The sequence below is a fragment of the Anastrepha obliqua genome, chromosome 4 (genome assembly GCF_027943255.1).
Source record: "Anastrepha obliqua isolate idAnaObli1 chromosome 4, idAnaObli1_1.0, whole genome shotgun sequence".
Classification (NCBI taxonomy): Eukaryota; Metazoa; Arthropoda; class Insecta; order Diptera; family Tephritidae; genus Anastrepha; species Anastrepha obliqua.
The window spans coordinates 3,451,881-3,477,587 of NC_072895.1; the positions used below are offsets into that span (position 1 = coordinate 3,451,881).

At 35.4% G+C, this 25,707-nt stretch overlaps 6 protein-coding genes and 1 long non-coding RNA gene across 7 annotated transcripts in view; 4 read left to right on the top strand and 3 right to left on the bottom strand.

Moving 5' to 3' along the window:
• LOC129243488 (ornithine decarboxylase antizyme) overlaps positions 1 to 15,744 on the top strand; it is a 33,301-nt gene extending 17,557 nt beyond the window's left edge. The window contains 4 exon segments of the mRNA XM_054880540.1: positions 13,903 to 14,068; positions 14,070 to 14,124; positions 14,193 to 14,431; positions 14,530 to 15,744. Coding sequence (XP_054736515.1) covers positions 13,903 to 14,068; positions 14,070 to 14,124; positions 14,193 to 14,431; positions 14,530 to 14,814 — 745 coding nt within the window. The 3' untranslated portion in view covers positions 14,815 to 15,744.
• On the top strand, positions 8,537 to 9,541 carry LOC129243490 (uncharacterized). Its single transcript, XR_008582321.1, has 2 exons — positions 8,537 to 8,645; positions 8,879 to 9,541. It is a non-coding gene; the product is annotated as an uncharacterized LOC129243490 (long non-coding RNA).
• LOC129243489 (small nuclear ribonucleoprotein Sm D3) lies at positions 12,304 to 13,098 on the bottom strand. Its single transcript, XM_054880541.1, has 2 exons — positions 12,580 to 13,098; positions 12,304 to 12,518 (listed from the first exon to the last, which is right to left on the bottom strand). Exons 1-2 carry the CDS (start codon positions 12,896 to 12,898, stop codon positions 12,391 to 12,393), a joined length of 447 nt encoding a protein of 148 aa, XP_054736516.1. The 5' UTR covers positions 12,899 to 13,098; the 3' UTR covers positions 12,304 to 12,390.
• Positions 15,745 to 20,576: 4,832 nt separating the features above from the next.
• Positions 20,577 to 21,518, top strand: LOC129245604 (peptidyl-prolyl cis-trans isomerase-like 3). Its single transcript, XM_054883871.1, has 4 exons — positions 20,577 to 20,706; positions 20,777 to 21,013; positions 21,063 to 21,181; positions 21,232 to 21,518. Exons 1-4 carry the CDS (start codon positions 20,674 to 20,676, stop codon positions 21,356 to 21,358), a joined length of 516 nt encoding a protein of 171 aa, XP_054739846.1. The 5' UTR covers positions 20,577 to 20,673; the 3' UTR covers positions 21,359 to 21,518.
• A 123-nt stretch (positions 21,519 to 21,641) lies between these two features.
• Positions 21,642 to 23,092, bottom strand: LOC129245603 (otefin). Its single transcript, XM_054883870.1, has 2 exons — positions 22,364 to 23,092; positions 21,642 to 22,313 (listed from the first exon to the last, which is right to left on the bottom strand). The coding sequence occupies exons 1-2, from the start codon at positions 23,003 to 23,005 to the stop codon at positions 21,768 to 21,770; spliced, it is 1,188 nt and encodes a 395-aa protein (XP_054739845.1). The 5' UTR covers positions 23,006 to 23,092; the 3' UTR covers positions 21,642 to 21,767.
• A 418-nt stretch (positions 23,093 to 23,510) lies between these two features.
• LOC129245929 (gamma-secretase subunit pen-2) lies at positions 23,511 to 24,142 on the top strand. Its single transcript, XM_054884375.1, has 3 exons — positions 23,511 to 23,671; positions 23,741 to 23,845; positions 23,914 to 24,142. Exons 1-3 carry the CDS (start codon positions 23,611 to 23,613, stop codon positions 24,051 to 24,053), a joined length of 306 nt encoding a protein of 101 aa, XP_054740350.1. The 5' UTR covers positions 23,511 to 23,610; the 3' UTR covers positions 24,054 to 24,142.
• Positions 23,997 to 25,438, bottom strand: LOC129245928 (transmembrane protein 177). The gene is made up of 4 exons (XM_054884374.1): positions 25,176 to 25,438; positions 24,970 to 25,106; positions 24,572 to 24,891; positions 23,997 to 24,514 (listed from the first exon to the last, which is right to left on the bottom strand). The coding sequence occupies exons 1-4, from the start codon at positions 25,346 to 25,348 to the stop codon at positions 24,173 to 24,175; spliced, it is 972 nt and encodes a 323-aa protein (XP_054740349.1). The 5' UTR covers positions 25,349 to 25,438; the 3' UTR covers positions 23,997 to 24,172.
• Positions 25,439 to 25,707: the final 269 nt, after the last annotated feature.

Sequence of the window (25,707 nt, forward strand, 5' to 3'; positions counted from 1 at the left end):
GAAAAAATCATAAAAATGTGCCTTTTTTTCCATGAATTAACGTTACCCCCCCCCCTTAAGAAGAGTTGAGAGAGGGGCATTTAATATTTTTGCATAACCTTAAATGGAGCCAAAAATTAAATTTGCACTTTCAAATTATCAAATTTTATAAGAGTAAAAAAATTTTCATTAGCACTAAAATCTTCTCAGAGTGACCTTTTTTAACCTTTTTTTGTTTGTTTATTGTAATAATATAGTTTGTTTTTTAACTTAAAGTTTCGGTAGCTTTAAATTAAAAAAAAGAAACAAACATGAAACTTAAAAATTTTTGCATTTTAGGTATCAAAAAGCACTAAATTTATTGCGAAAAGCAAATGGTTGGCAATACTGCACAACTCAGCAAACGTGACGTCACGTACGCTCTGATGGGCGCAATCTTCTTTCTATCATTCTTGTATGTATATTCAATTAGTTGCACGTGATTAGCACACATACGGATGTGCTTACATATGTATGTACTATGTGTCGTGCGTACGTATAAAATTTCAATGAGTTCTATGAATATTTATGTTTGTATGTATCTCAATTTGACACCCCTAGACTTCCATTATTATGAACCAAAAACAATAACGTTAGCGGATTGTTAAAAATAGTGCATGGAATTTGATTAGTAATTGCAAATGTACACTCACATATGTATGTACATAATATATGTATGTATGTATGTAGGTTTAGTCCATGTAAACATCAATTATTACTTTGTATAAATATCTACATGAAAGTAAATAACCATAGAATTCCGACTTAAGTTAATTTTGTCTCGCTAAAATGCTTCAATAAATAAAGCCACATTATTCTTTTAGGTAATCTGGTTTGTTATGCGCGAGAATTATTTCATAGGATGACATTGCATAATTAACTTCATACATACGAATATCTGCATATTGTAAACGGCCGCCATGCACTTATTGATGGATCCATACATTTGTCTATTGCGAACGGCAATCACAATTTAAAATCAATATTGTTTCTGCATACACACAAACCTTATTTTAAAAGCATCGTCGCTATTCCATATTTAATGAGCCAATTCCAGTTTACGTGTTTGCTAGCGTTCGACAGTCAAAGAGGGCATGCATTTTGTACATTCTAGTTTGCACTAATAAACGGGGGTATGTGCATACATACATATGTACGTACAAGGTGGCCCAATGTGAATCGTCTTATCGGAAGATTTAGAATTTTTACAAATGGCGTTGTACGTCGGTCATATTTGGCACTTGTGAACTAGGCAGCTGCGGTATGCGAACAGACAAGCAAAGGAGCGCTTAAATGTAAAAATAAAGGCTTTCATCACATCATTTTTTTATTTTTTTTATTTTTGTAAATGTTATACCAGAACAAAATGGAGTGATTAATTAATTTCTTCCATTCTTAATTTCTTCATATTAAAGTTACAATATTTTGATGCACCACGAACTCTGGTTGCCGGGGAATTCACCGAGAACACATTCGCCGCTCTTTCCATCCCTACCAATGTTCATGTAGGCAAACGCGCATTACGCAAGGCAATTATCGCTGCTGCAGCTCGCTTCATTCGAGCTGAAAGGAACGGGGACATACGCCCCAATATCTTAACCGCAACAGCCGTTCTAGCAAATGAGCGCGACCCGTCTGCTCCAGCCCGATCCTAGGGAACCCCGAGTAAAGGATCTCAATTTGAAGATTCGGCAAGTGGTTACTTCACCCTCTTAAGCCCTCTCACCTAACACCCCTCTCCCTCTGGACCCAACGATTACGGTCGGTGACTACACCACACTGGCGGGGCCTAGTGAACAACAACAACAAGAGCGATTAGCGATAGTATTGTAAAATGCTTTCTTAAAACAAATAAAATTATAAAATGAAAGGAATTGTACAACGCTTCTAAAAAATTAATAAGGATCGTTAATAAAAATAGAGATGATCTTTTAAAAGCATTTACTCCCAATAAGCAACGTTTTATTTATAACCTCAAAAATAAATTTTGCTTTTTCTGAAAAAGGACACATTTTGAGTTGCGGCTCTTTTGAAGAAAGAGCGCCATGTGCTCCGAGGAGTCCAAAGAGGTTAAGCAGCGTTTCCACAACAATCAGTTCTGTTACCGGAACGGCCCGGATTTATTTTCGGTCACTCCAGCAGCATTGCCCGTACATGCCTGGGGAATGTGTAGGCCAACAGCAAGACGTTAATCAACTTGCCCATCGACACAATGAACTGCGAATGTTTTCTGTATTTTCTCTCTGTATTTCAATATATTAGCAATATGACAATACAGCATTAAACGTGGTGCATAATTTCATTCAAATGACTTCCACGTTAATTTCGCAAGCTTCGCCCAATGATTATTTTGATTTCCTATTTCCATTCGGGTAATTATTCGATTTTAATATTTCCCTACTTGCTTCAAGCGAAAAGCGGCCCATTTCATTAATATTTAGCCATAAACGAAATTTTTGACACATCACGGATGCTATTTTAAGAATCAGTGTTGGAAAAATCTATAGTTCAAATTCTAAACGCTAGATGGCCACCTTGTATTTGTAATATATGCGTGCTTATGTATAGGGTTTTTCAATAGGTGCGCTTCCACTTTTTTCCGATAGGGAGCGCGAACGACGCAATATTTTTTATTTTTCGCTTGTCATTTGTAAACTTCATTAGTATACATTTCATCATGAAACGCTACACACTTGAGCAACGATTGCAAATCGTGCAAATTTTTTATGAAAATAATCGTTCTGTTGCTGCTACTTTAAAAGCATATCGGCCATTTTACGGTCCATTTAACAAGCCGTCCCGTTTTGGGGTTATGTGAAGTCATTGGTCTACAGTAACAAGCCGGCGACGATTTGTGAGCTCAGAGCCAATATTGAACGCGAAATTACTGGAATTTCGGCCGATTTATGCAAAAGAGTGGTCGAAAATTGGGTTCAACGATTGGACTTCGTAAAACGTGCACGCGGTGGTCATGCAAAAGAAATCGAATTTCATACTTAAATGTATATGTTCAAACTCGATAATGAAAAAAAAATTAGTTAAAAAAGTCAAACCGTTTGTGTTTTATTCAAAAAAGTTCAAAAGTTGAAGCGCTCTTACTGAAAAACCCTATACATGAGCGCTACATTCTTCACTTAACTCCCAAAAGGGAAAGTGAAAAAAGTTCTAAAAAATCTATATCGCATAATAGGAGCACCCTAATATGGGATTTGTTTATAAGTATATAAATACATACAAACTTCTATGCAAATTAATTAATAAACGACATTGCTGAGGTCATTGATTTATGCAAAAGCGAAAAGTGTCGGGCAAAATATCCTAACAATCGTAGTCTTATGTACATACATACATACCTATGTACTGTTATAAAGCTAATAGAGAGAGATTTGTTAAAAACCGTCTTTGTATATTCAAACCAAATCGGCTTAAACACATAAAAAAATACCAACAATTCAACTTAATATTCCAATCGCTTATTGTGGTACACATAGGAAGATGTGTATAGGAATGTATTTATACCTGGGAATATTAACATATGTACTTATGTATATGTATGTGAGGAGGCACTAGTGTAAAGAGAATAGAACAATCGGAAATTTCCTATTAGGAGTTCAAAAATTTGACTTCTACTACTTTTTACAGTGTGAATCCATTGTGATGGTGCTCTGTGTGTCATAAATTTGTAGTTTATCTTATCTGTGCCGTTGATTTTGAAAACGCTTTGTTCTCTTTTGCTGTGACTTTATAAGTTCTGATCTTGTTCCCCTTTTTCGTCCATACGTTCATATGTACATACATACCTTCCGCATACATCCAAATGTAATACAACTATTTCTGAATATTTAACTTGTTTTTATTTTGCTGTTTTGTCTGGAATTTCTATTGATATCATGCATATCTATGTATATGTAATACTTCTATATGGGTAGCAAGTAATCGAATGGCACATGAGTTCACCCGCTTGAATGTATTTGTCATATATATTTACAGATTCCAACACATGTAAAACCTGCGCATGCGCGAAACGTTCATTTGTATTTGAACTATCTCCCTTTAATTGCTGAATCCAAACACATTGCGCAGATATGTATGTTACTGCCACATACATATGTACACATACATACATACATACATATATAATTAGCGTGCACATTCTTAGTTGGGTGTTTAGCCGAGTTCATCTTCCAACAGTTTTATGCCACCTCCGAACGGCAAATGGTTTTTATGAGGAGCTTTTTCACGGCAGAAATAAACTTCGGAGATTTGGCATTGCCTGCCGAGGGGCGGCTGTTATTAGAAAAAACCTTTCTCTATCATTTGGTATTTCATGTTCACACTGAGTTTCGAACCCGGGCCCTACCGAAAAAGTAGTCTCGTGTAATAATTTTCGTATCCTATGTACTCGTATTTTCAACAGGCGTCGGTTAGCATAAGAAAAAGAGCCTGGCGCGCTTTGTTAAACGACGAAAAATTGGAGTTCTTTTGACTTGATCCATTCATTGAGGCAGTTTGCGATGCTCTGGCAAGAAGTGAACCGCTCTCCAATAAGGGCTGACTGCATTGATCGGAACCGATGGTAATCCAAAGGTGCAATGTCTGGGGAATACGGCGGGTGGAGCAAGATTTCCTAATTCAGTCCCTCTGAATATTTCTGGACCGATTTAGCAATGTGTCGGCTGGCGTTGTCATGCAGCAAAATCGATTTTTCATGGCTACCGTCCCATTCGGGCCTTTTCAGCTTTTCTTTGAGAGCTCAATTCAAACGCATTATCTGCAGTCGGTAACGATCGCCAGTAATGTTGTTGTTGTAGCAGCATAAACATTCCCCATATTTACATACGGGGAATGCTGGGTCGTTTCGGTAACGTAGAACCGACTGTCGCCAGTAATGGTTTCAGATGGTTTAAGGAGTTCATAATAGATGACAGCTTTTTGATCACACCAGATGCACAACATAATATTTGAAGCATGGATTTCGCTGCCGGTGGATGTTGTTGTTGTTGTAGTAGCAGCAGCATAAACAATCCCCATACATATACTGGGAATGGTGCTGAAGTGACAGTCCTTGGCCGGACTCCTTCCGGTTACGTAGAGCCGACTGCCGTGGGAACGCGTGGATCTGGTTCACCTGACAGTCTCCAACATTTTAGACATATCACCAAGTCTTCATCCAATAATTATTGTAGTTGAGTATCTTCGAATTGTTTCGGTGCCGCATTCGAGATCTTTATCACTCACGTCGAAATTGCCACTTTGGAAGCGTCGAAACCACTCTTTACAAGTTGTGTTTGATGAAACGTGATTAACGAAAATATTGGTCAATATACGACACGTTTCAACTGCAGTTTTCTTTAAAAGGTAATAATGAAGTTAAGTAAGTTTTCTTTAAAGAATAATAATGACGAACGTATACATTTTTGACGTCAGACAAAAAGGATTTTTACGCTTCAAACGAATGTCAACTACTACGATCTAGACCTCACATATACACCTTCAAATCACCAATATATTACCAGAGCGAACACAAAAATAATATCAGCAGCAACACCGAGGGCGGAAACTTATTCCCATACACAATATTTTTTTTAAAATATCTATAATATAATAAAGACCAAAGACTATTCTAAAATAAAGACCAAATTACTCCAAACTTTATACAAGATTTATAAAAAATCGACAAGTTATATAAAAAAATTCTTGTATTTGTTATAGAAGAAATGCGCAACATCGTCAAGGAAAAAAACTTATTAAAAATCAACAAGATTTTTTGGCAACTATAAAGTCCTGCAATTTAATGAGCTATAAAAATTCGTACCCAATTTTTTCTTAATTCTGATTAAAAAGTTTAGAATGTAGTAGAGTATTTGTATAAAGCTTAGAAATTGGGTTTATTTAATTTTTTCTTGAAAAATGAACTATACTTTTATTGAAAGAATACTGAGCAAAAAAAAATTATTTAATTTGGTAAAATTTTTCATTTAAATTTAATCAAGTTAAAACTGGTCTAAATGTTGAGAAGCTATATTTTTCGCTGGATTTATACGTACTTATACTTACATTTGTATGTATGTATGTAGCTACGTCAGCAAAATGTAAAAATTCTGCACTTCTTTATCTATAATAAATAGAAATTAAGAAAATACATGTATAGGCAACGATAAAGCCGAGCACCATCATGAATATACATACATATATGGTACATACACTTACGTACATAAAATTAATATTTTCTCTTAAGCAAACCGCGAGTAATGACATGAGTAGCAGTAGCACAATTGGCGCAGATTCAACCTGAATCAACCCTATTTTCACTAAGAAATACTTTTGTTTTTGTTTTAATTAGCGCGTGCATGCAACTAAATTCACTTTTAATTCAGCCTATTTTTTCTATTGATATACTCGTATGTATGTATGTATATTTGCATATATAATATATTTGGTATTGTTAATTAACAATATTCGCCTCTCCCATAAATAAAGTCAGCTGTAGTTTGTTGTAGTATTTATTATTATTCCATCCATACATAGAGACGCATATACATGCATACTATGTGCAGAATAACAAATAAAAATACGATTTGCTGCTTGCGTTGAGCACCCGGGCAACCAACTGTTTTCGATGCATTGATCCTTTAAATAAGCTTATTAGTGTAATATTCCTACACTCTGGCACAAAAAGAAGCCAAAGAGGTAATAAGCAAAGCTACAATTTTTGAAAGGCATACCCTTACACCTACACATGTCACGTATACAACTTAAGGCTAGAAGTTCTTCGCATGCTAACTTATACTAGAAGCAGTCACGCCATCAACATCGAATAGCTCTTAAAAGTTTATAGGAAAACTATTGTTTGCAATAGTTCATACATAATCAAGCTAACCCAATTACATTAAAGCTTACAAAATAAATTTCTTAAGGGGTGAAAACAAAGGTTTTCTAGGCCATATTTTATTCCCGTTTGAGAGACTCTCTAAGGATGAATATATTTGAATATATGTTATTGATGTTCTTGTTGTTGTTGCAACAACCTTTCTAAGCTCCGTGCGGGATCACCAATAAGACTTTTTATCAAGTTCATCTTCAAGCAAAAGCATAAATAATGCACATAAATGTTAAGAGGAATGCTTTCAAACTTTTTGAAATGGGTGTGCAGTTTGTAGCCGATTGAATTTTGGTGAGGGGTAGAGGGCTAGTTTAGTGGGGCGACAGCCCTTGGTCGGGAAAACCCATTCCGGTACGTAGAATCGACTGGCATGGTAATGATTGCATTTTGGTATAATATTATGCCAGTTTAAAGTGGTTCCACAATTTTGTTTGTTCACGAATTTATCACTGAACCCCATTCGACGTTTTGCATATATTTTGGTTTCGTAACCGAACTTCTACATTTTGTGCACTAGAACTAAAGCGATTTCTGAATTGATGTATTGTATTGAAAATAAACTTTCAAAAGCTACGCTTATTAAAATATTAAACTTTATAAGAAGCGAAAAAAATTCTAAAGTAATAAAATATGGCACTCAAATTACAAATTCCAATAAAAAAATGTAAATATGCCAAAATTGCTGAGTAAATGCAACGCTTTCGAAAGGACGCGAAGTAAATCGCCAAATATTCCAGTTCTGGATGCTACCGTAATCATATACATACATACATATTTACGTACTACGTTAATATTTTTCAATCCAAATATAATCAGTTCGTGCATTTGCGCACATTTGTGGCGCACAGTGTATTATTGTTGACGCTGCAACACAATTGCACAACTGAATATATGTAAATTCATTGCATTGTTTTATAACAAAACAAGTTGTTGCTATTTTCATCTATGTCATATCGTTCGAACGATGAGCGACATGTCACGCTCTCTCATCTACATTTCCCGAATGGTTGCAGCCAGCCTCCTTCCAAACCCACATGAGCGCTATCACTAGATGAAAAGCCGATTTTTTGTGTATTTTACCTATCTGACTTTTTTTACCTTGATCTCGTTGTGCTCAGCGCGCTCCTTAGTGCTAATGTGAGTGCCGATGATGGTTTTAACGTGTTGAAGCTTGCAAGCTCTCACCGCACTGCTCCGACTGCCTACCGCTCTACTTGTATAGTAGCCAATGGCTGGGATAGGATGTGTTTTCCTCATTTATAAAAATCTTTAATATTCTTGGCGCTTTGTTAGTCTTAAATGAGACGTTGATCAGATGAAAACTCAAGACAGTAACTAAATATTGTGTATTCATATACATACAAAAGTGAACATATATTTATTCAACTACGTGTGCACTACGTGGGATGTACTGAAATAAATGAAAAAATAAGCATACGCACAAAACATATACATTTATAAATGTGAAAACTTTCGTCCAAAAGCTAACCTTTTGGGTTTATTTGCAACGCAGCTGTGATAAAAACGAACAAAGAAAGCGTAGTTAAATATTAAGAAGGAACAACTTACTTTAGTTTGAAACAAAATACGTCGATTTATTGTATTCTAAGGCAAAGGCGAAATTATTTATTAACTTTTTTTTTAATTTTTGCCGCTAGTATTAAAAAAGTGAAATGAGTGCGTGTGTGCAAAATTCAAACAATACACCTGTTTCAGTAGTCTCTAATGAGAATTCGGCGTCATGGTACGTCACTATACTGGTTTCAGCAGATTTCTTCTTTTGTTTTGGAAAGAGTTGCATGCGTTTTTTAATATTTATTTTGCTATAAATTATCGGTATACTCATTTGCATTTTTTAATAAATTTTTGCGCAATTTGAATTCATTTATCAGTTCGTTAGAAATTTATGTAAGCAATTTAACTGGCTTTCATAAAGCAACCCCACAATGCATGTTAATCAACAAACACAATTTATAGAAATCAACCTATTAAGCCAATGAACGTGAAATACAGATGCAAGTTAGCAGGCATCGACTAGGCGTTGCGAATTAAATACTTGTCCACTCGTGTAACAATATCCCATTTAGGGTGCACTCTCACAAACTGACACCCACAATGTGAGCTTCTACTTAATATATGTATGTACATATATCTAGTGTACTATTAATCGTACGTGACAAGATTGTAATTGAGCTGGAGAAAAATTGCTAATTTTGCAAAACCAGAGATGCAAGTAATTGCCTGTGACAATAACAATACGTGCATATACATATGTACATACACAAGTGTGTGAATGCATTGACATGCTTAAGGCTGCAAGGGAAGTAAATTTGCAAACCAGTTCATGCATTATGTATGAGAAGAATTTAAAACCAAAGGGAATAAATTAATAAATTCATAAAAAGTTGTTATCAATCTTAGGTTTTTACGGCATACTATAGTACCTGTAGGTCTCTTCCCGAGGTATTTTTATACTTTATAAGTACGTATGCATATTTTACATGAGCTCGAAAGTTTACATTTGGAATCTTACCATTACTAAAATTCTTTTTGCTTAAAGAAATATGCACATGTACATAGATATCGCACCCTAAATACGAAAGGGTCACAACTCAAAAATTTCCAAAACTGAGTTTTTTGCATAAATTAATTCAGAGTACACATTTCTAACTGCTGCAAATATTTCGTTCACATATGTAACTATCTTCTTTAACTGGAAAAATACAGTTATGTCTATTTTTATGTCAATTGTGTTGCTTTTGCACGATCAACTAAAGAGAATTATTTTGAGCTGCGTTAATGGGCTCAAGAATAGCTGATTACTTTTATTACACATAAAGAGTTTTATTTTGAGTTCTGCCTCTATAACTGTAAAAAGTGATAAATTTCGTGGTATATTATATTGCATTGTGCCTCTTTAGTTGTGAAAAGTGAGTTCAATTAGGTTAGGAAACTTATAAAATTAAAACATTTTATCAGTTAAAAAGGCACAACTTAAGATAATATCACTAGTTAATCGAAAAAATTTCAGTTAAAGAGTCATAAGTCAAAATTTTGTTTTATTTTCGCAAACATAATATAAAATTGAAGAAAATATAGTAGAACCTTCTTCAATGTTGTATATTTTCATGATGGAACAATATTTTCTTTAAATATTACAATAATTTTCACATAAAACGTTTTTCGTCTCTCCTGAAAATCTTAGTATTTTGAGTTGTGACCCTTTTGTATTTAGGGTGCGATATGTTCAATAATTCGTGCACATACATACATCAAAATAAAATTCATGCTACATATACGTATTATAAAGGGTCTGTCAAAAGTGGAGCCTGGATGTCAGTAGTGAATAACCTCTAGACGGTACCTTTTTTTATGTCATCTTTGACATTTGTCAGGTAGATAGATGTGCAATTTTACACGATAGAACAACGCGTCAAAATTATTGGAACAACATATCGAAAATTCGTGATTTTTTGGTGGAAATAATCGTCCGAATGAGTCGACAATCCAATGATTGGTGAAATAATTTCAAGAAACTGGTTCTGTTGAGGATAGAAAAAGAACTATCAGCCTAAAAACTAAACGTTCCGTTGACAATATTTCTGCTGTAGCGCAAAGAGTTGCTGAACAGCCTTCAACACACCGATATCTCGAGGTTCTCAATAATTAGGCATCCATGAATCGACTGTAGACGTGCCCGTGGTGCGCATTTCACTGATGTCATTTCTCATATGTAATTGCTAAGAGCCGTATTTTAATTAAAAATAGTGAAACCTGAGAGAAATTAAATTTTTACATAATTTCAACGACATATAGGCGCGTCTTTTGAAAGACCCTTTATATATTAGTGTGAATTCATATCGTTTGCCAAATGCGCAATAAGTTACTATATGTTGCGTGTCATTTGTGCTAATGAAAATTCCGCCTTTATTTTTTTTTTTTAAATTTTTTTTCGTCTTATGTTTTATTTTTATTTCTCAGTTTACCCTGAATTTAATACAGTTTACAAATATTTAGCCCATTTGTGTAGCCGGGTAAACTAAAGTCATGCATCAATTTGTGTGCATTTATCCTCTTTGAGTCAAATCTTTGTTTACATCTGCGTGTTTGAATTTGATTTTATGTACTTCGTGTGAAATAAATGTAACACAAATAGGGCTGTACAAAGCCCAATGCAAGCAGCGAAAAAGTAAAGAGAGCTGTCCATCGACAGTCCAGTTCAACCAATTTAATACTGTCATGGAATTGCTCTCTTTATATTTTATCCAATTGATCGCAGCAGTTTTTCTACTAACTGTATCTGTCTATACTAATCATTTTAATTATATATCTATATATATGTATGTAAGAAAACTGTTTAACTTGTCTTGTCCTTGACTTAAATAATTCGAATGGAGAGATTATTTTTAGAGAATTTATAAAAAAAAAGTGTGTATGTATGTGTATATGTTTGCTTGTTTTTTGGTGATGGATCTAATCCGATCTAAATCCACAAAACGAATGGCAAAATAAAGAGAGCTATCCATCGACAGTCAAGTTCTATAATATACTGTCATGGAATTGCTCTTTTTGTATAGTATTCGACAATCATCGAAACTTACTAAAACTCAATGTTTGTCTGTATTTTGTTTGTCCTGAAAACCGCGATTTCTACTCAAAGAACGGAGACCTCGAACCAGTAGTGTAAAGACATGTGCTATAATTTATTTCTATATATTCAGATCATTTCAATGATCTTCTATTGATTCCGCAAAACACTGTCCAAGAGAAATAACGGGCGATTAACTTTAGCCCTTTGCACTCGGAGACCATTTTCACATTTCCTTCCAACAACTCACTATGAAAATTCTCATCTTCCAATAAATCTTGGAGTTCAGTGTCCATTTCACAGATATACTTATCACCACTACTACCATACTATTAACCACTTTCTGCTTTTTCTTATCCATTGTTACAAGCACAAAAAAAAAATTGTAGGAAAATTAAACTGCTCACGTTGCCGAACAAAAGTTTAATGAATCTCAACATCCTTTGAAATTTAACAACATCTTATTGTACCTTATTACATCTAACCTAACTAATTACCCAATTCTTAGGCAAACTACCAAAAAGGATCTCCTTTTCTTTCATGTTATCGCCCGTTTTATTGTTTTGTTTATTACGCCCTGTCTCATCTTCTTCATGCCAGCAATGTCTGCATTTCGAATTACCGAAATAAATGCTCATGCCAGCAGTGCTGGCATTCCGAGTGCAAAGGGTTACGGCACATAGTTATGTGTATAGATGTTATTGCAACCTTGCTTTTAAAGTCACATATTTGTGGATTTGTCCGTTGATATATTTACTGCCGGAAAAATATAGATCTTCCAGAATTGAATAAAACTTAATAACCAGATAAGAGATTTCAGCTGATGTTGTTTTTTATTCAAATAACGCCTTTACTTCATTGTAATCCAAACTTAATTTATAGGAATTAAAATACTAATTGCTTAAAGACCACCACGACCACGTCCACCCGTCGGTCCTCCTTGCCAAGCTCCTCGGCCACCACCTGGCGCGCCCGTTGGCGGCCCACCTCTACCACCACCACCTGGTCCGCCTCGTCCCCTTCCTCGAGCTGCAAATCAAAAAATTATTTCGTACAATTCTCCACTAAATACAAATGCCGGCTCTATTACCTTGCGCGCGTAGTATCGCCGCTTTTCCTCGCCCAGCCGTTCCGCCTAACCCTTTACCCGTTTGCTTTTTAAACATTGGCGCGTTCTTCAGCATGTCAGGCAGGATTAGAAAACGGATTTTAGAGCCGCGTATGTATACATTTTCCAAGTTTGCAGTACGTCCATCACGATACGTGACTGTGATTTGTGTCATTTGGCAATTCATGTTGTCCTCCGCCTCGATGAGTTTGCCTCGGTAAACTTCACCGGTTATTGTTTCACACGTGATAATATGCCCCTCTGCCTCATGCAGCACTTTTATTGGTACACCAATAGACATTTTTCTTTAAACTGTGTTATTTGCTACGGAAATAGAATATTTTTAATCGTGAACGTGGGGCAAACGCTTTTTTTCACACACCACAATTAAAACGTTTACACTCGTTTGACAACCGAAAAGCAACTCGCACGAGCTCGCCATTTGCATGCTGAATGTGCTTGCCATTATGCTTGACACACAGTTTGCGAGGCGTTGGCAACAACGAAGCCAGTGCTTTCAAAACTGTCGGAAATGAAAGTACATAAAAACTATAATTTTTATTAACTTAGTTCTTTCGTGATTTCCCTATTTTTATTATTTCACTATTTATAAATATTATTTATAAACATACAAAGTACAGTTAACAATTTTAAAAGAACGGTAACCCCTAGTTTAGATTAGATTTAAACATTTTGTGGTTTGAAAAAATTTAAATTTTAATTTATCTCATATTTTCATTATTTTTTTAAGTAAATTGTTTGTTTATGTGGTAAGCTGTTGCCTTCAACTAGGGGGGACGTGTGATTCCCTTCACTCCATGAAATATGATCGTAAAACAAGTTTTCTTACCGTAGAATAGTATACATAATAGGATTTTCTTGCTCATAATCTTATCTTCGCATTATTTGTGTTTACCCATTCTGACTCGTTTTTAGTGCATCATCACCACAGGTATTGAGGTTGTGTAAATAAAGGAATAACAAATTTAAATATTAACAATTTCAAAATAATGCAAACACGCTGCACAGCCACTTGATAAAATAATAAAGATAACACAGCATCATAAAATGCTAACAAATGCTTCTTAGCAACCTGGCTATGACCAAGAAAATCACTGTGATAATATTTCTTAGAAATAATTTCCAATTTATATATTGAACAAACGTTAAATGCTCATTTCGATATTATTAAACACCCATTATAATCCTCGTATCACTACAATTGACTTCCTTGCTGGCAGATCATATATATTTTTGTATGGAAAAGTTGATTTTTAATAAAAAGGATATATTTTTATATTACAGCGACCCAACGTTTAGTAGTAGTATCAGTAGTAGAAGAGAAGTTAATGAAAATGCGCTTGGATTCCCCAGTGTATCTAAGGCGCGTACCGTCTCCACCTCCTCTTGCGCTACCAACATGTCGACTGAGTCCTTCTGTATCTCTCTCGGCGTAGGGCCTCTGTGGTGGTTTTGATGTCCCTACCCACCACAGAACTGATCACGATAGGGCGTCACTCTTAACTGGTACGTTAAACAACAAAAAACTTTACAATCACCCAGAAAATATGACATAATTTTTACATCTGCTGCAGATTATTCTCGGAAGACTTCTGTGGATTCAGGTGGTGGCAATGCATTCGAAAGCATCCGCTCTTCGTCGGAGTGCTCTGAATCGGACGGCAGTGACTCACAGCATAGTAGTGATGTGCATTCACTGTATTCTGAAGACGATTGCCAAGAGATGGTCAAACACATTTTGCAACACGACAATCCAACTCGCATTACCATCAAATTGCACGTAACTGAAAACAAATATACGAAATGGGAGTCGGTAAGTACACGGATGTCACAAGACACAATTCTGGACATAATTTATACGTATCCTTTAAATGTATGTGTGTGTGTTTTTTTTTTCAACTTTTTGTACAGGTTTTGAACCCCATAAATAACATCTTGTACGTTGCAATGCCTGAGGAGCTTCCACCAGAGGCTTCAAAGGATACATTCATATCCTTGCTAGAATTCGCCGAGGAGAAGTTGGATGTGGATGCAGTTGTGTTGTGTGTAAACAAGAACCGACCAGATCGTGCATGTCTTTTAGAGACTTTCTTGATCATGGGATTCCAACCTTTGTCAAGGAAATCGCCGATGGCACCACCAGCTACTGCTGACGATTCTGAGAATTTCTTCCTTATCTACCACATTGAAGACTAAGTTGACATATTAAAAACATCTTGAAAATGTATGTATGTGCCGCTAGCTTATTCATAACGACAAAGGAAACAACATCAACAACACCAACACCAAATTGAAGCACTTTTTAAAGAAAAGGGACAACAAAAGAAATGCTTACATACATCCTTATTTAGTCAGTTATGCAATTCACACTGGCGCACATACCAAATGTCAACTTGGAGAAAGTTAAGAGTAAAGGCAAAATTATCGTATTTTATTCAAATTCAATTATATATCTAAAAAAATAAAAATGTAAAAAAAAGTCAAATAACAAAAAAATCCAAAAAAAAGTATAGTTTTAGGCGAATTAATATTCAGCTCCTACACATATGAACGTGTCGATTAATTTTACTAACAAAATGCATTACATTTGAAGTATATTTTTATTTTGAAATGAATAATTTTTTTTTTTTAATTTGAACTTATCTTACGCATTATATATGAAGTCTCTTTTTATTTTGAATTTAATTAATTTTTTTAAGCAAACTGCAAAATTTCCACTTATTTTATCTTACGCATTATATATGAAGTATATTTTTTTTTTTTTTTAATTGATTTTATGTTTTTTAAACAAACTGCAAAATTTATTATTCAATGAACTTATTTTATTTTACTTTCTTTTATCGATTACTTGAAAATGAACTTATTTTATTTTACTTTCTTTTATCGATTACTTGTAACAAATTCCGTTTATTACAAAAGTTTTGCTAAAAATTTTCGTAACAAAAGTTATACATTATTAATTATTTCGTAAATTATCTGATTCATTTTAAAAGTACAACATCATTGAATTTGTTTCCATTCTACATAACTAAGTATTTAACAGAAGCCATCATTAACACATATTTATAAAAATTATTTAAACAGTAAGGGAACTTATGTAATAAAACGGAAGAAAAAGCAAAAAAATGTCTTTTTTTCGAGTGCAAATGCAGGTAAAATGTCACATATTATCATATTTACTGACGGCTAACATAAATAATAAGAAAACCCCAAATAACTAGCGCGTAAGCGGCCGCGGTAGCCAAATGGGTTGGTGCGTAATTCGAATCTCCGAGCATGAAACATCAAATGTTAGGAAACGTTTTTTCTAATGGCGGTCGCCACTCAGCAGGCAATGGGAAACCTTCGATGTATTTCAGTCATGAAAAAGTTCCTCAAGTGCTTGATCGACTAATTGTTGTAAGCGATTTCGATGAGCGACAAGTGAGAGTTTTATATTCAAAGAAAGGGAGAAATTTGTGAGAAATATTATATTAAACCGTTGGTATGGGCGGCAAAACGGTTGTGCATATAAAGGGTGTTTTTTTTTAGAGGTTAGGTTTTCAAGATGAAATAAAACGTATATAATTTAATGTTATGGCCAAGAATTTAGCTTTATTATAAAGATAAGGGTTTGCCATTATGTTTTAAAAATGATTTCGGGCAAGTGGCCGCCGCGGCTGGCTCGAATAAATTCCAGCCGAGAGGCCCAATTTTCGACCACTTTTTGCAGCAATTGGGGCCGTATGTCAGCAATAACGCGCCGAATATTCTTTTTCAAGACGTCAATCGTCTCGGGATTATCTGCGTAGACAAGCGACTTCACATAGCCCCACAAGAAATAGTCCAGCGGTGTTATATCGCACGATCATGGAGGCCACGCCACAGGTCCACGGCGCGAGATAATGCGCTCACCAAAAGTTTCCTTCAATAAACCGATTGTTGCGTTGGCTTTATGGCATGTAGCGCCGTCTTGTTGGAAGCAAAGGTCGTCCACGTCAACATCGTCCAATTCAGGCACGAAAAAGTCATTAATCATGGCTCTATAGCGCTCTCCATTGACTGTAACATTATGGCCGGCTTCATTTTTAAAGAAATATGGACCAATGATTCCCTCTGCCCATAGAGCACCCCAAACAGTGACTTTTTGAGGATGTAACGGCGTCTCAGCAATGGCTTGTGGATTATGTTCACTCCAAATGCGACAATTTTGCTTATTGACATACCCATTCAACCAAAAGTGAGCTTCATCGCTGAACAAAAACCTATATTTTCGGACCATCTACGAAAAAAGTAGTGTCAACTTGAAAACCTAACCTCTAAAAAAACACCCTTTATATCACAAAGATCAGATATAGACAGTAAATATATAAAAATATGCTCATAATGATGAGCGGACTTTATTTAGTTGTTGTTGTTGTAGCAGCATAAACATTCCCCATACTTACATACGGGGAATGCTGCTGGAGTGACAGTCCTTGGCCGGATATAAATCCGGGTCGTTTCGGTAACGTAGAACCGACTGTCGTGTTATTTAGTCGTGTCTGTCCGTTCGTCCATGCACAATAAAAATTAATATAATTCAAAAAAACTTGGTACACATATTATTCTTGTCAAAGGTAGTTTAGAATAGAAAATGGGCGAAATCGCCAGCCCAGATTAAATTTTACTAAAATATGCGTTGGTATATACAGGTGCTGAAAATTGTACGATTTGAAATCGGACCATAAACACGATTTTTAAGGATGTACAGATCACAGAGCCACCTCTTGGAAAACCCTACGGTTTCTTCTAATTAGCTTGAGGATAAACTTATTCTAGTTTACCATTTAAAAACATACGCAGACAAACGGCTATATATAAGACGAAGCAATAGTCTCAAAAAGTTACTTCTGTTCGAGTCTAAATGTTGAAAGTCGAGTGCGTGAACTTCATAACAGAAATGCGATTTTCATTAAGTAAATTCTTAATACATACTGTTATTGTTCTAGTAGTCTTACGAAGAAAGGGTTTCCTCTAAGTGTTGTAATCGGGGTTAACTCAAATTTGGCATTTCGACGGGTTCAAATAATAAGGAAAATTTTGTTGGAGAAGCTGGTTTGAACAGGCATGTAAAGAGTTAGTATGGTGCGGATTTCTTCACCAATCGAACGGATTTCTGGTAAGCTGAGGTCAATCTAGGTCTATAGATAGTAAATTAAGCTTATATTGAATAAAATTCAAAACGTAGTTGGACCAGCGTTGTATGGTTACCATTATGTTTTGCTCCTTGACTACCTGAGTAAATCCCCTCGCTAAAACTTCTCAGTGGGGTGTTTAAACAAGCTTCAACCATTGCGTCCTAATAGTCGCCAACACCCAAATTGGAGCAACTTAATTATGAACACACGTGCCACCTTTTTGTTTTTCTTTTTTTTTTATGAGAAAGAGGGACCAAATAAAGAATACAAACCGTTTCGCTACCGTTTCCACCAAAAATGCGGTTTATCAAAGTGTAGTCAAAAGCAAATTAAGCATGTGGTATTTCATTTCACACAGTAGTTTTTGAAATAATAACGTTTTTAAAATTCGTAAAATTGATCATTAACTTTCGACATTTTAGTTTTCGCATACAATTTCCTTTATTTAGCGAAACAGCACTTATTCCTTACTTATACCGGGATGTTCAAATCAAGTTTGACCTTCTGCGTTCAGGCTGCAAATAGGACGGCCGCTGATTTTGTAAAGGGAATAAAGGCATTAATTTCATGACCGAACGACAATTGGACCATAAATACGATGTCTTCAAACATTTCTTCCCAAGAGCTACTTTGCAAGCAAGGCGAATTTATTAATTAAATCCACCTTGTTTGCAAGCAATTGCGATAGTTTGACGGCAAGTGTAATATAGGCTACACTGCTTCCAAAACGCTTATATTCAGCGTGTTTTGCATATACATCCAAGGCGAATTGAATACAGAAGGTGGCGTCAGTTACTTTATTTTTCGCGATTTTGACGAGTCTGATATCCGTCTCCTTAACAATACAAAACAAACAAAAGGAGAAGAAATTAAATGTTTGTGAAAATTCAGTGAATGGTTTGGTAATATTGTGATTTTTGACATTTAATCTAAACAAACAAATGAACGAAGTGCCGTGTGTTAAATTGAGATAGCACAAATTAATATAGAGTCTCCAAATGCAGTTTGGGCTGGAATTTAGAACAATGTATATTTTGGAATTTCTGGCAAACTATAATGTTTTTTTTAATGAAACTTGGTGGAAATGTTAATGAAGTGTTAAGGAACACTCTTTATAACATTAAATTATTCGGGAAATAATAATTTTTAAATTATTTACATTCATAATGCCCTCGGGAACTTCACTATAATTTGCCACATTACACTGTATATTTTTTAACATTTCACTAAAATTCACCAAATATACATCCACACGCGTGTTTTTACCGATTTTTATGCTAATATTCTAATTATATCTATTAAAATTAAATGCAAATTCATTTGCCTATGCAATCACATTCCAATTTTAAGCGCGAATAAGAAGAAGATTGGAATGCCAACAGTATGGTATTGCCGAATGCCTGCAAATGAAAACAAAAAATAAGTTCTTGAGTTTAGTGTTAATCATGGGGGTGGGGGTTATTGTGCCTCCTTACTACATACACGCATATGACGTTTTAATTTTGGGTTCAATGGTTTTAACACGGAAAGGAGTTCTACGCAAAAATACTGTCGATTGCGTAGCCGGAGTTGGACTGATGAGGGTTATTTTTTTTTTGAAGCGCGGCCGAAGGCCGCCCACGCGAAAAGGAGTTCTACGCAAAAATACTGTGGATTGCGTAGCCGGAGTTGGACTGATGAGGGTTATTTTTTTGAAGTGAGGCCGAAGGCCGCCCACGCGATAAGAAGTTCTACGCAAAAATACTGTGTTAATTAATTTAATTTAATTTTAATTACTTTATTATTTTTTGTGATACGCTTAATAACATTGTTTTTAAGTTTAAATAAGTTGTATGTTTTTATTTCCAAATTATTTCTCAACTTTAAATTACACCAAAAAATACTGAGGTTTTACAATGAACCTTCCACTTAACATCCCTGCGTGCGAACTTCGTTTTCATTTCAGGTGTATGGCAACACCAACTTTTCGCTAAATTATAGAACTTTAACATTAAATTACTTAAAAACTATAAGCCTCCGGCTGGTTCTGTTTTCAGTTTTAAGATGGGGATACACCCCTCTATCACCCCCTTTTTACCGTTTTTTCCAAAGCGATATACATTATACTAAAGTTTTTCCGCAGTTTGTTTGTGTTTGATTGAGCAAGGCGCAATCGTGTATTCTATCATTTTTAGCTGTCAGCACATAAAGAAACACGGCGAATTTATTCTTTTGGCCTCGCGAACGGTCCAGCATGCTTGACTGAGCTTTGTGTGTGTTAGTGCAGTCGGGTGTCGTCGTGTCACACATACTTGTTGTCGGCTTTTGAATGATGAAAATCAAAAATTTTAGATATTAGCAAGGCGAATTTATTACAGGTGACAGCAAACACATATAAGTAAAACCCTAGATGTATTTGTTGTTGCGTTTGGTGCAAGCATCATGTCAAAATCAGCAAGCAAATGTAAACATACGAATGTAAACATACCAATACATACAAACAAAGCATATCATTTTGACGTAAGCCATCACTACGGCGAAAAATTCAGCTGGGTGAATGCTGTCACCTTATTAAATCCACCTTGGATATTAGCGTCAATCAGCCGACACGCACACATATAAAGTTCTTGTCAAACAATGCTTGACCGTCACCCGAGGCCATTTGTTTTCTACTTTGCCGTGTCAATCAAACATACAAAACAATATTGGTCTAGTGACATCACCTTTAATAAATGCGCCTTGGCTTACGCTACTCATATAGTTTGTTCAAACCGGAATTTTACCTTGCCGCTTGACTAGTGACTTCGGGCTTTAACACAAAGCAGCACAAAGCGCAGCCCTTTAACTTATTTTGTAATACTTTTTCCATCAATACGGCATCCTTAAATAATGCGAACGCTTTTTTTATAAACACCGTATGTTTTTAGTTTTTGTACATAATTTCGCAATGGTAAACAAGTTATAATTTTAGTTTGCGTATTATTACAATACAAGCATTTATTTTGTTTAATTACTTTCAGTCCGTTACATTACATACAGACGTGGGCGACATCAAAATCGAACTTTTCTGTGAGGATTGTCCAAAGGCATGCCACAATTTTTTGGCACTTTGTGCCAGCGAGTATTACAACGGATGCGCGTTTATTCGGAATATAAAAGGCTTCATTGTGCAAACCGGTGATCCTACAAATACTGGCAAAAATGGGAAATCAATATGGGGCGCAAAATTTGAAGATGAATTTAAGGACACACTTAAGGTAAGTTTTATATTTAAAGGAAAGCTAAGAGTAAACGATTTATTTACAGCATTCCGATCGTGGTATGATATCAATGGCAAATAATGGTCCCAATGCGAACGCCAGCCAATTCTTCATTACGTACGCGGCGCAACCTAATCTAGACCTGAAGTATACACTTTTTGGAAGGTTAGTAAAACAATACTTTGTGCCTCGACAATCATTGAATTGTTTTTCAGAGTGATAGATGGATTTGATGCGTTAGATGAACTGGAAAAACTGCCTGTGAATCCTAAAACTTATCGCCCGCACGTTGAGAAGAAAATTAATAGTGTCACCATACATGCGAATCCTATAGCGGGTTAAAGCCAGTCGTAAGGAGTTTAATAATTTTATTTCCTAAGTTCTACGTGCTTCTAATTTTGCATTACGTTACCACGTTGGTACTCAAGAAAATTTACTGTTAATATGTAGAAACATAAAAAATAAAAAAATGGAGACATGAAAGATTTATTTAACAACTTAACCATGTAAAGAAAATTATTTCTACAATTCCTCCCAGTAATAATTGCCAGAGTCAATGCGCTGAAAAACTCAATACGAACCTTTTGAAAACTTACAACTTTAGTTAAAATGCCAAACAGTGATATACATTGCAAAGGAGACATTTACTACAAGAGACATTTTAAAAGCATTTTTGGGGACATGCGAATTGAAACTTTAGACATAAATGGTTTCACAGACAAAATATTTGAATTGAAAAAATTACATAAACTCATTGATACAAAATAACATAAATCAGCGCCATTATTAGAAACAAAGTCGCAAGGACTACATAAAGCCTTAAGTTATACTTTCGGTCCAGTGCAATGAGCAATTGACGAAAAGACTCGGCAATGGAATCCTTTGCCGGACGTCGTCCAGTAATTTCAAATCGTTTTGCACGTTGTATTGGACGAGGCGATGCATAGTCTTCTCCGAACTCAGAGGTTCCAAAAGCGCTGGATTTACCAAGTACCACCCCTTCAGATTTGAGGCGATTCAAATTGCGAGCAAAATTGCTCAAAAATGGTGTCTCGTAATCTTGTTTCTCGGTTTCCTCATTATCATCACTTTGCTCATTGTAAAGAGGTGTAGCCTTTGAAGCATATAATAGTGTATTTGTACTGTAGCGCGAAATGGCTGGCACTTCTTTCTTCACTCCAATGCTGGTCTGCTGTGTAAAGTTGGGGTGCAAGCTATAGCGTCCAATGTTTGCATTTATTTGAGGTTTATATACTTCCCGTGATAAACTCTCATACGGTAGATTGCGACTGGGTAACTAAGGAATAAGGTTTTAAATATGTATATCAAATTATAACAAATTCATACCTCAGGAACTTGAGCTAAAGGCTTAGATATCCCTTGACTATACGATGTGGTTACCACGCCCGTCTTTGACAAAGAAACTGATCGCGATGAACGTGAGCGTACATTCCTTTCATCTTGTGCTGCCGGAACTGGCTTATCTCTTTGTTCTGCTTGCTCAGCAGCCAATAACAACTCACTATCTTCTTCATCACTCTCAAGTATAACAGGATTATAGATCTTAGCCGGTTTTGACTCCTTTTGTGTTGGTGGAATTTCATATTCGCGGGTTGATCTTCGACGTGCGCCAATGGGAGCCGGCACTATCGTTTCAGGTGCTTGTGCTTGAATTTCAGTTGCTTTCTGTAATTCAGCTGTTGGCGTTCCCGCAATTGTTCTCCTGCCTGCTCCCCTACTCGGAGTACGTCGCTCAGAGTCCACTTTTACATCTTCCTTACTCTCGGTTGTTTTAGAGACATGTATAGTCTCACGACGCGGAGTCTTCTTTGGTTGCGAAGTTTGCGAACCAGATATCGAAGCGCGCAATTTTTTTATCAACGTATTTCGGCTGGAGTCCGTGACTGGCACATTAGGCAAACCATATTGTAAGCACTTTTTTCGTATATCTGCGTTGCTCAACGACTCCAAATTATCTATTTCAGACATTTCAGCGCGCTAATTACTACTTTTAACCTTTCAAAACGTTCGCTTCACTTTTGCGCGTTTAAATATTTCACCAACGCCGTTTCACGAAGACCAATTAAGCACAAATGTGAAAAATGGTGATCGACCATTGATGCCACATTGATCATATTAATTTTATCTCTTTCAATAATATATATAAGTCAAATTGTTAAATAGTTATATAATTTGCTTACTATTTTAAAAATAGATTGCAAATAAACGAAAGTTAATAAAAAAAAAAAAGAATTTAGATGTTAAATAAATTGTTAAATAAAATTTTCCGTTTATGTTTACAATCCATTTCATTACTAAACAGATAATTTAAAGTTACTTTTTCGTAAACAAACCCATTCATAACTCCTTCTACGTCAGCCCGTCCGCTGATTCTGTCAAATTAGCTGAGAGCCGGCTAACCTACATCAATGCTTTTGAAGGTTGGGCAACGCTGCTATTGCATTTTAATGACAGTGCATCCAATAAAAATAAATGTTTATAACCAGCTGGGCACTTGTCATCAGATTAAGTTTTATTTGTCTTGTACAACATAATTTCGCTTTACTAGTATTTTATATTTAGTCTACAGAATTATGGATATTTCTAAGGCTACAAATGAAAAAAAATTGCAGTTGTGCCGAACCTATTTCAGAGGTAAATTATTGACAAATTCAGCTTTCCAAACAATATTTAATTTCGACTCACTTTTCAACTTATACTCAGCTGGGTGGGCGTTTTTGCCATTTGTATGGACCATCAATGTGTGCTGGTTCTTTAACGAAGCATTTCGGGTGACTCCTTATCCTGAACAGACAAAAATTAAGAAATGTAAGAGATGTATATCCATTCCCATACACATTCTAAGTTCAACTAATTTGTGAAAAATATGTTTTCAGATGTGATCTTTTCACTGATAGGCTCACTGGTATGGGCAGCCATTTTAATCAGTTGGATTATAGTATTCCAAACAAAACGTGCGGAATGGGGAGCAATGGCAGACTATATGAGTTTTATTATACCATTGGGAAAAGCTTAATACCAAAACACCAATTCATTCATCATTGTGTAAATTTTCTTTAAAGTCATAAACAATATTCATAACTATAAGTTTTTCATATTAACAAACACATTGTGTACTTATTTGCAAAATCTATATTAATTCGTAACTTCCGCTGCTCCTTTTGAACTTTGTTGAAGTTCTTTCAGTTTTTGTTCAAAATAGGCTTTATGAAATGTCAGAGGGAGTGACTTTTGCCGAATGAAGTAATTCACATTTCCTTTCGCGGTATAAGTATCGTCACCAATTAATTCGCGCAGTGCCATATTTTTCTTTAGAAGTTTATCATAGTAACCCGATCCCGCTTCGACGAATTGAGGACCCAAACTGCATAGCTGTTTGTCGATTTCTGTGTCATAATTTACTTGATTAAAGTCTTTCATAAAAGACCAAGAGCCAATACCAAACAAGCCCAATATTGAGTACATAACAAGACGTAACTGAAAATAAACGCAAATTTCAATCTCTGGAAAGTCTAACCAATTGTAATAACTTACGCTGAAAGGTCCCGCAAGCAGGTTCATTCGCATATTCAAGTAATGGCCAATTGTATACACGGACAAAAAGGAAATACTTGGAAACAGTGAATTCAACAAAACTCGGTGCGTTTGCAATTGCAAAATAGATTTACAAAAGCCAAACAGTTGCTCATCTTCAGTCAAAACTAATGCGTCTTGCAGTAATTTTCCAGCATCTGAGTTCCATTGAATACTTTGATCACGAAAACGTATATCCTGTCGATTTATTTCCTGCTTTTCAGAATAAGCATAGTTCACGGGAACTCCTAATGCAGCACCAAATCTATACTTGGTTGAACCTGTTTCATGCACAAACACAACAATAAATGTATATCAAATTATGAGCATCTCGAGGTAGAAAGTGGAAATTTAAATACCTGCTTCGAAGAGATCGAACCCGAAAACGGTAAAAGGTTTGATAATTTTACGTTCAAACTCTGGTAACTGTAGTATGTCCAATGCTCTGTCTAACCGTTCTTTCACCTTCTCAGGTACCGGACGTGGAATGCCATTTCTAAAACAGTAATTTCACAGCCCACATAAACACTCGCAGATTTTGAAAGGAATTCGGTTTCTAACTTACAGATAGCATTGAACGAAATCCTTGTAGTACTTCAAACCGAATGTATGCGGCAAATAATTAACTACGAAAAGCCCCAAAGTAGTAGCGCCGGTGGCAAACACCACCACATTGCGTCCAGTGGGGGTTTGAAAGAAACTCATCAAGCCACGTTTTGGCGTCGGATCCTTTCTCATTTTTATTTATAAATAAGTAATTAAATAAATACTAAAAATTGTGCCGGAAAGTTATGAATTATAAAAGTAGATTTAGGCAATATTTTGACAGCTGATTATAAGAATACAAAAATTCCTCAATTGCATAATTACAGTCCGATAAGCTGTGTTTAGCAGTCTTAAAAAGTTAATTTTAAATTTGTCAAATTTTTTTTTTGAATTAAGGGGGAAGTCTACTGTGACAAGGGAAAAAACAGGCTTATTTTCCGGATTTTATTTCTAACAAAATATTGCTCGTACATAAAATCTATTTAAACTCTTATCTTTATTATATATTTAAGTTTTTGAAAAAAAAAAATTTTAAGTCAAAATATTCAAAA

Excerpts from the sequence above, each read along its gene's own strand:
- LOC129243489 (XM_054880541.1), bottom strand. The coding sequence starts at position 12,898 with ATGTCTATTGGTGTACCAATAAAAGTGCTGCATGAGGCAGAGGGGCAT. Across the intron at positions 12,519-12,579 it reads GGCGATACTACGCGCGCAAG|CTCGAGGAAGGGGACGAGGC; the intron begins GTAATAGAGCCG and ends TTTGATTTGCAG.
- LOC129245604 (XM_054883871.1), top strand. The coding sequence starts at position 20,674 with ATGTTTTTAGTTTTTGTACATAATTTCGCAATG. Across the intron at positions 21,014-21,062 it reads AATTTAAGGACACACTTAAG|CATTCCGATCGTGGTATGAT; the intron begins GTAAGTTTTATA and ends ATTTATTTACAG. Across the intron at positions 21,182-21,231 it reads AAGTATACACTTTTTGGAAG|AGTGATAGATGGATTTGATG; the intron begins GTTAGTAAAACA and ends ATTGTTTTTCAG.
- LOC129245603 (XM_054883870.1), bottom strand. The coding sequence starts at position 23,005 with ATGTCTGAAATAGATAATTTGGAGTCGTTGAGCAACGCAGATATACGA. Across the intron at positions 22,314-22,363 it reads CTTTAGCTCAAGTTCCTGAG|TTACCCAGTCGCAATCTACC; the intron begins GTATGAATTTGT and ends CTTATTCCTTAG.
- LOC129245929 (XM_054884375.1), top strand. The coding sequence starts at position 23,611 with ATGGATATTTCTAAGGCTACAAATGAAAAAAAATTGCAGTTGTGCCGA. Across the intron at positions 23,672-23,740 it reads GTGCCGAACCTATTTCAGAG|CTGGGTGGGCGTTTTTGCCA; the intron begins GTAAATTATTGA and ends ACTTATACTCAG. Across the intron at positions 23,846-23,913 it reads ACAGACAAAAATTAAGAAAT|ATGTGATCTTTTCACTGATA; the intron begins GTAAGAGATGTA and ends ATATGTTTTCAG.
- LOC129245928 (XM_054884374.1), bottom strand. The coding sequence starts at position 25,348 with ATGAGAAAGGATCCGACGCCAAAACGTGGCTTGATGAGTTTCTTTCAA. Across the intron at positions 25,107-25,175 it reads GATTTCGTTCAATGCTATCT|AAATGGCATTCCACGTCCGG; the intron begins GTAAGTTAGAAA and ends TTACTGTTTTAG. Across the intron at positions 24,892-24,969 it reads GTTCGATCTCTTCGAAGCAG|GTTCAACCAAGTATAGATTT; the intron begins GTATTTAAATTT and ends TGCATGAAACAG.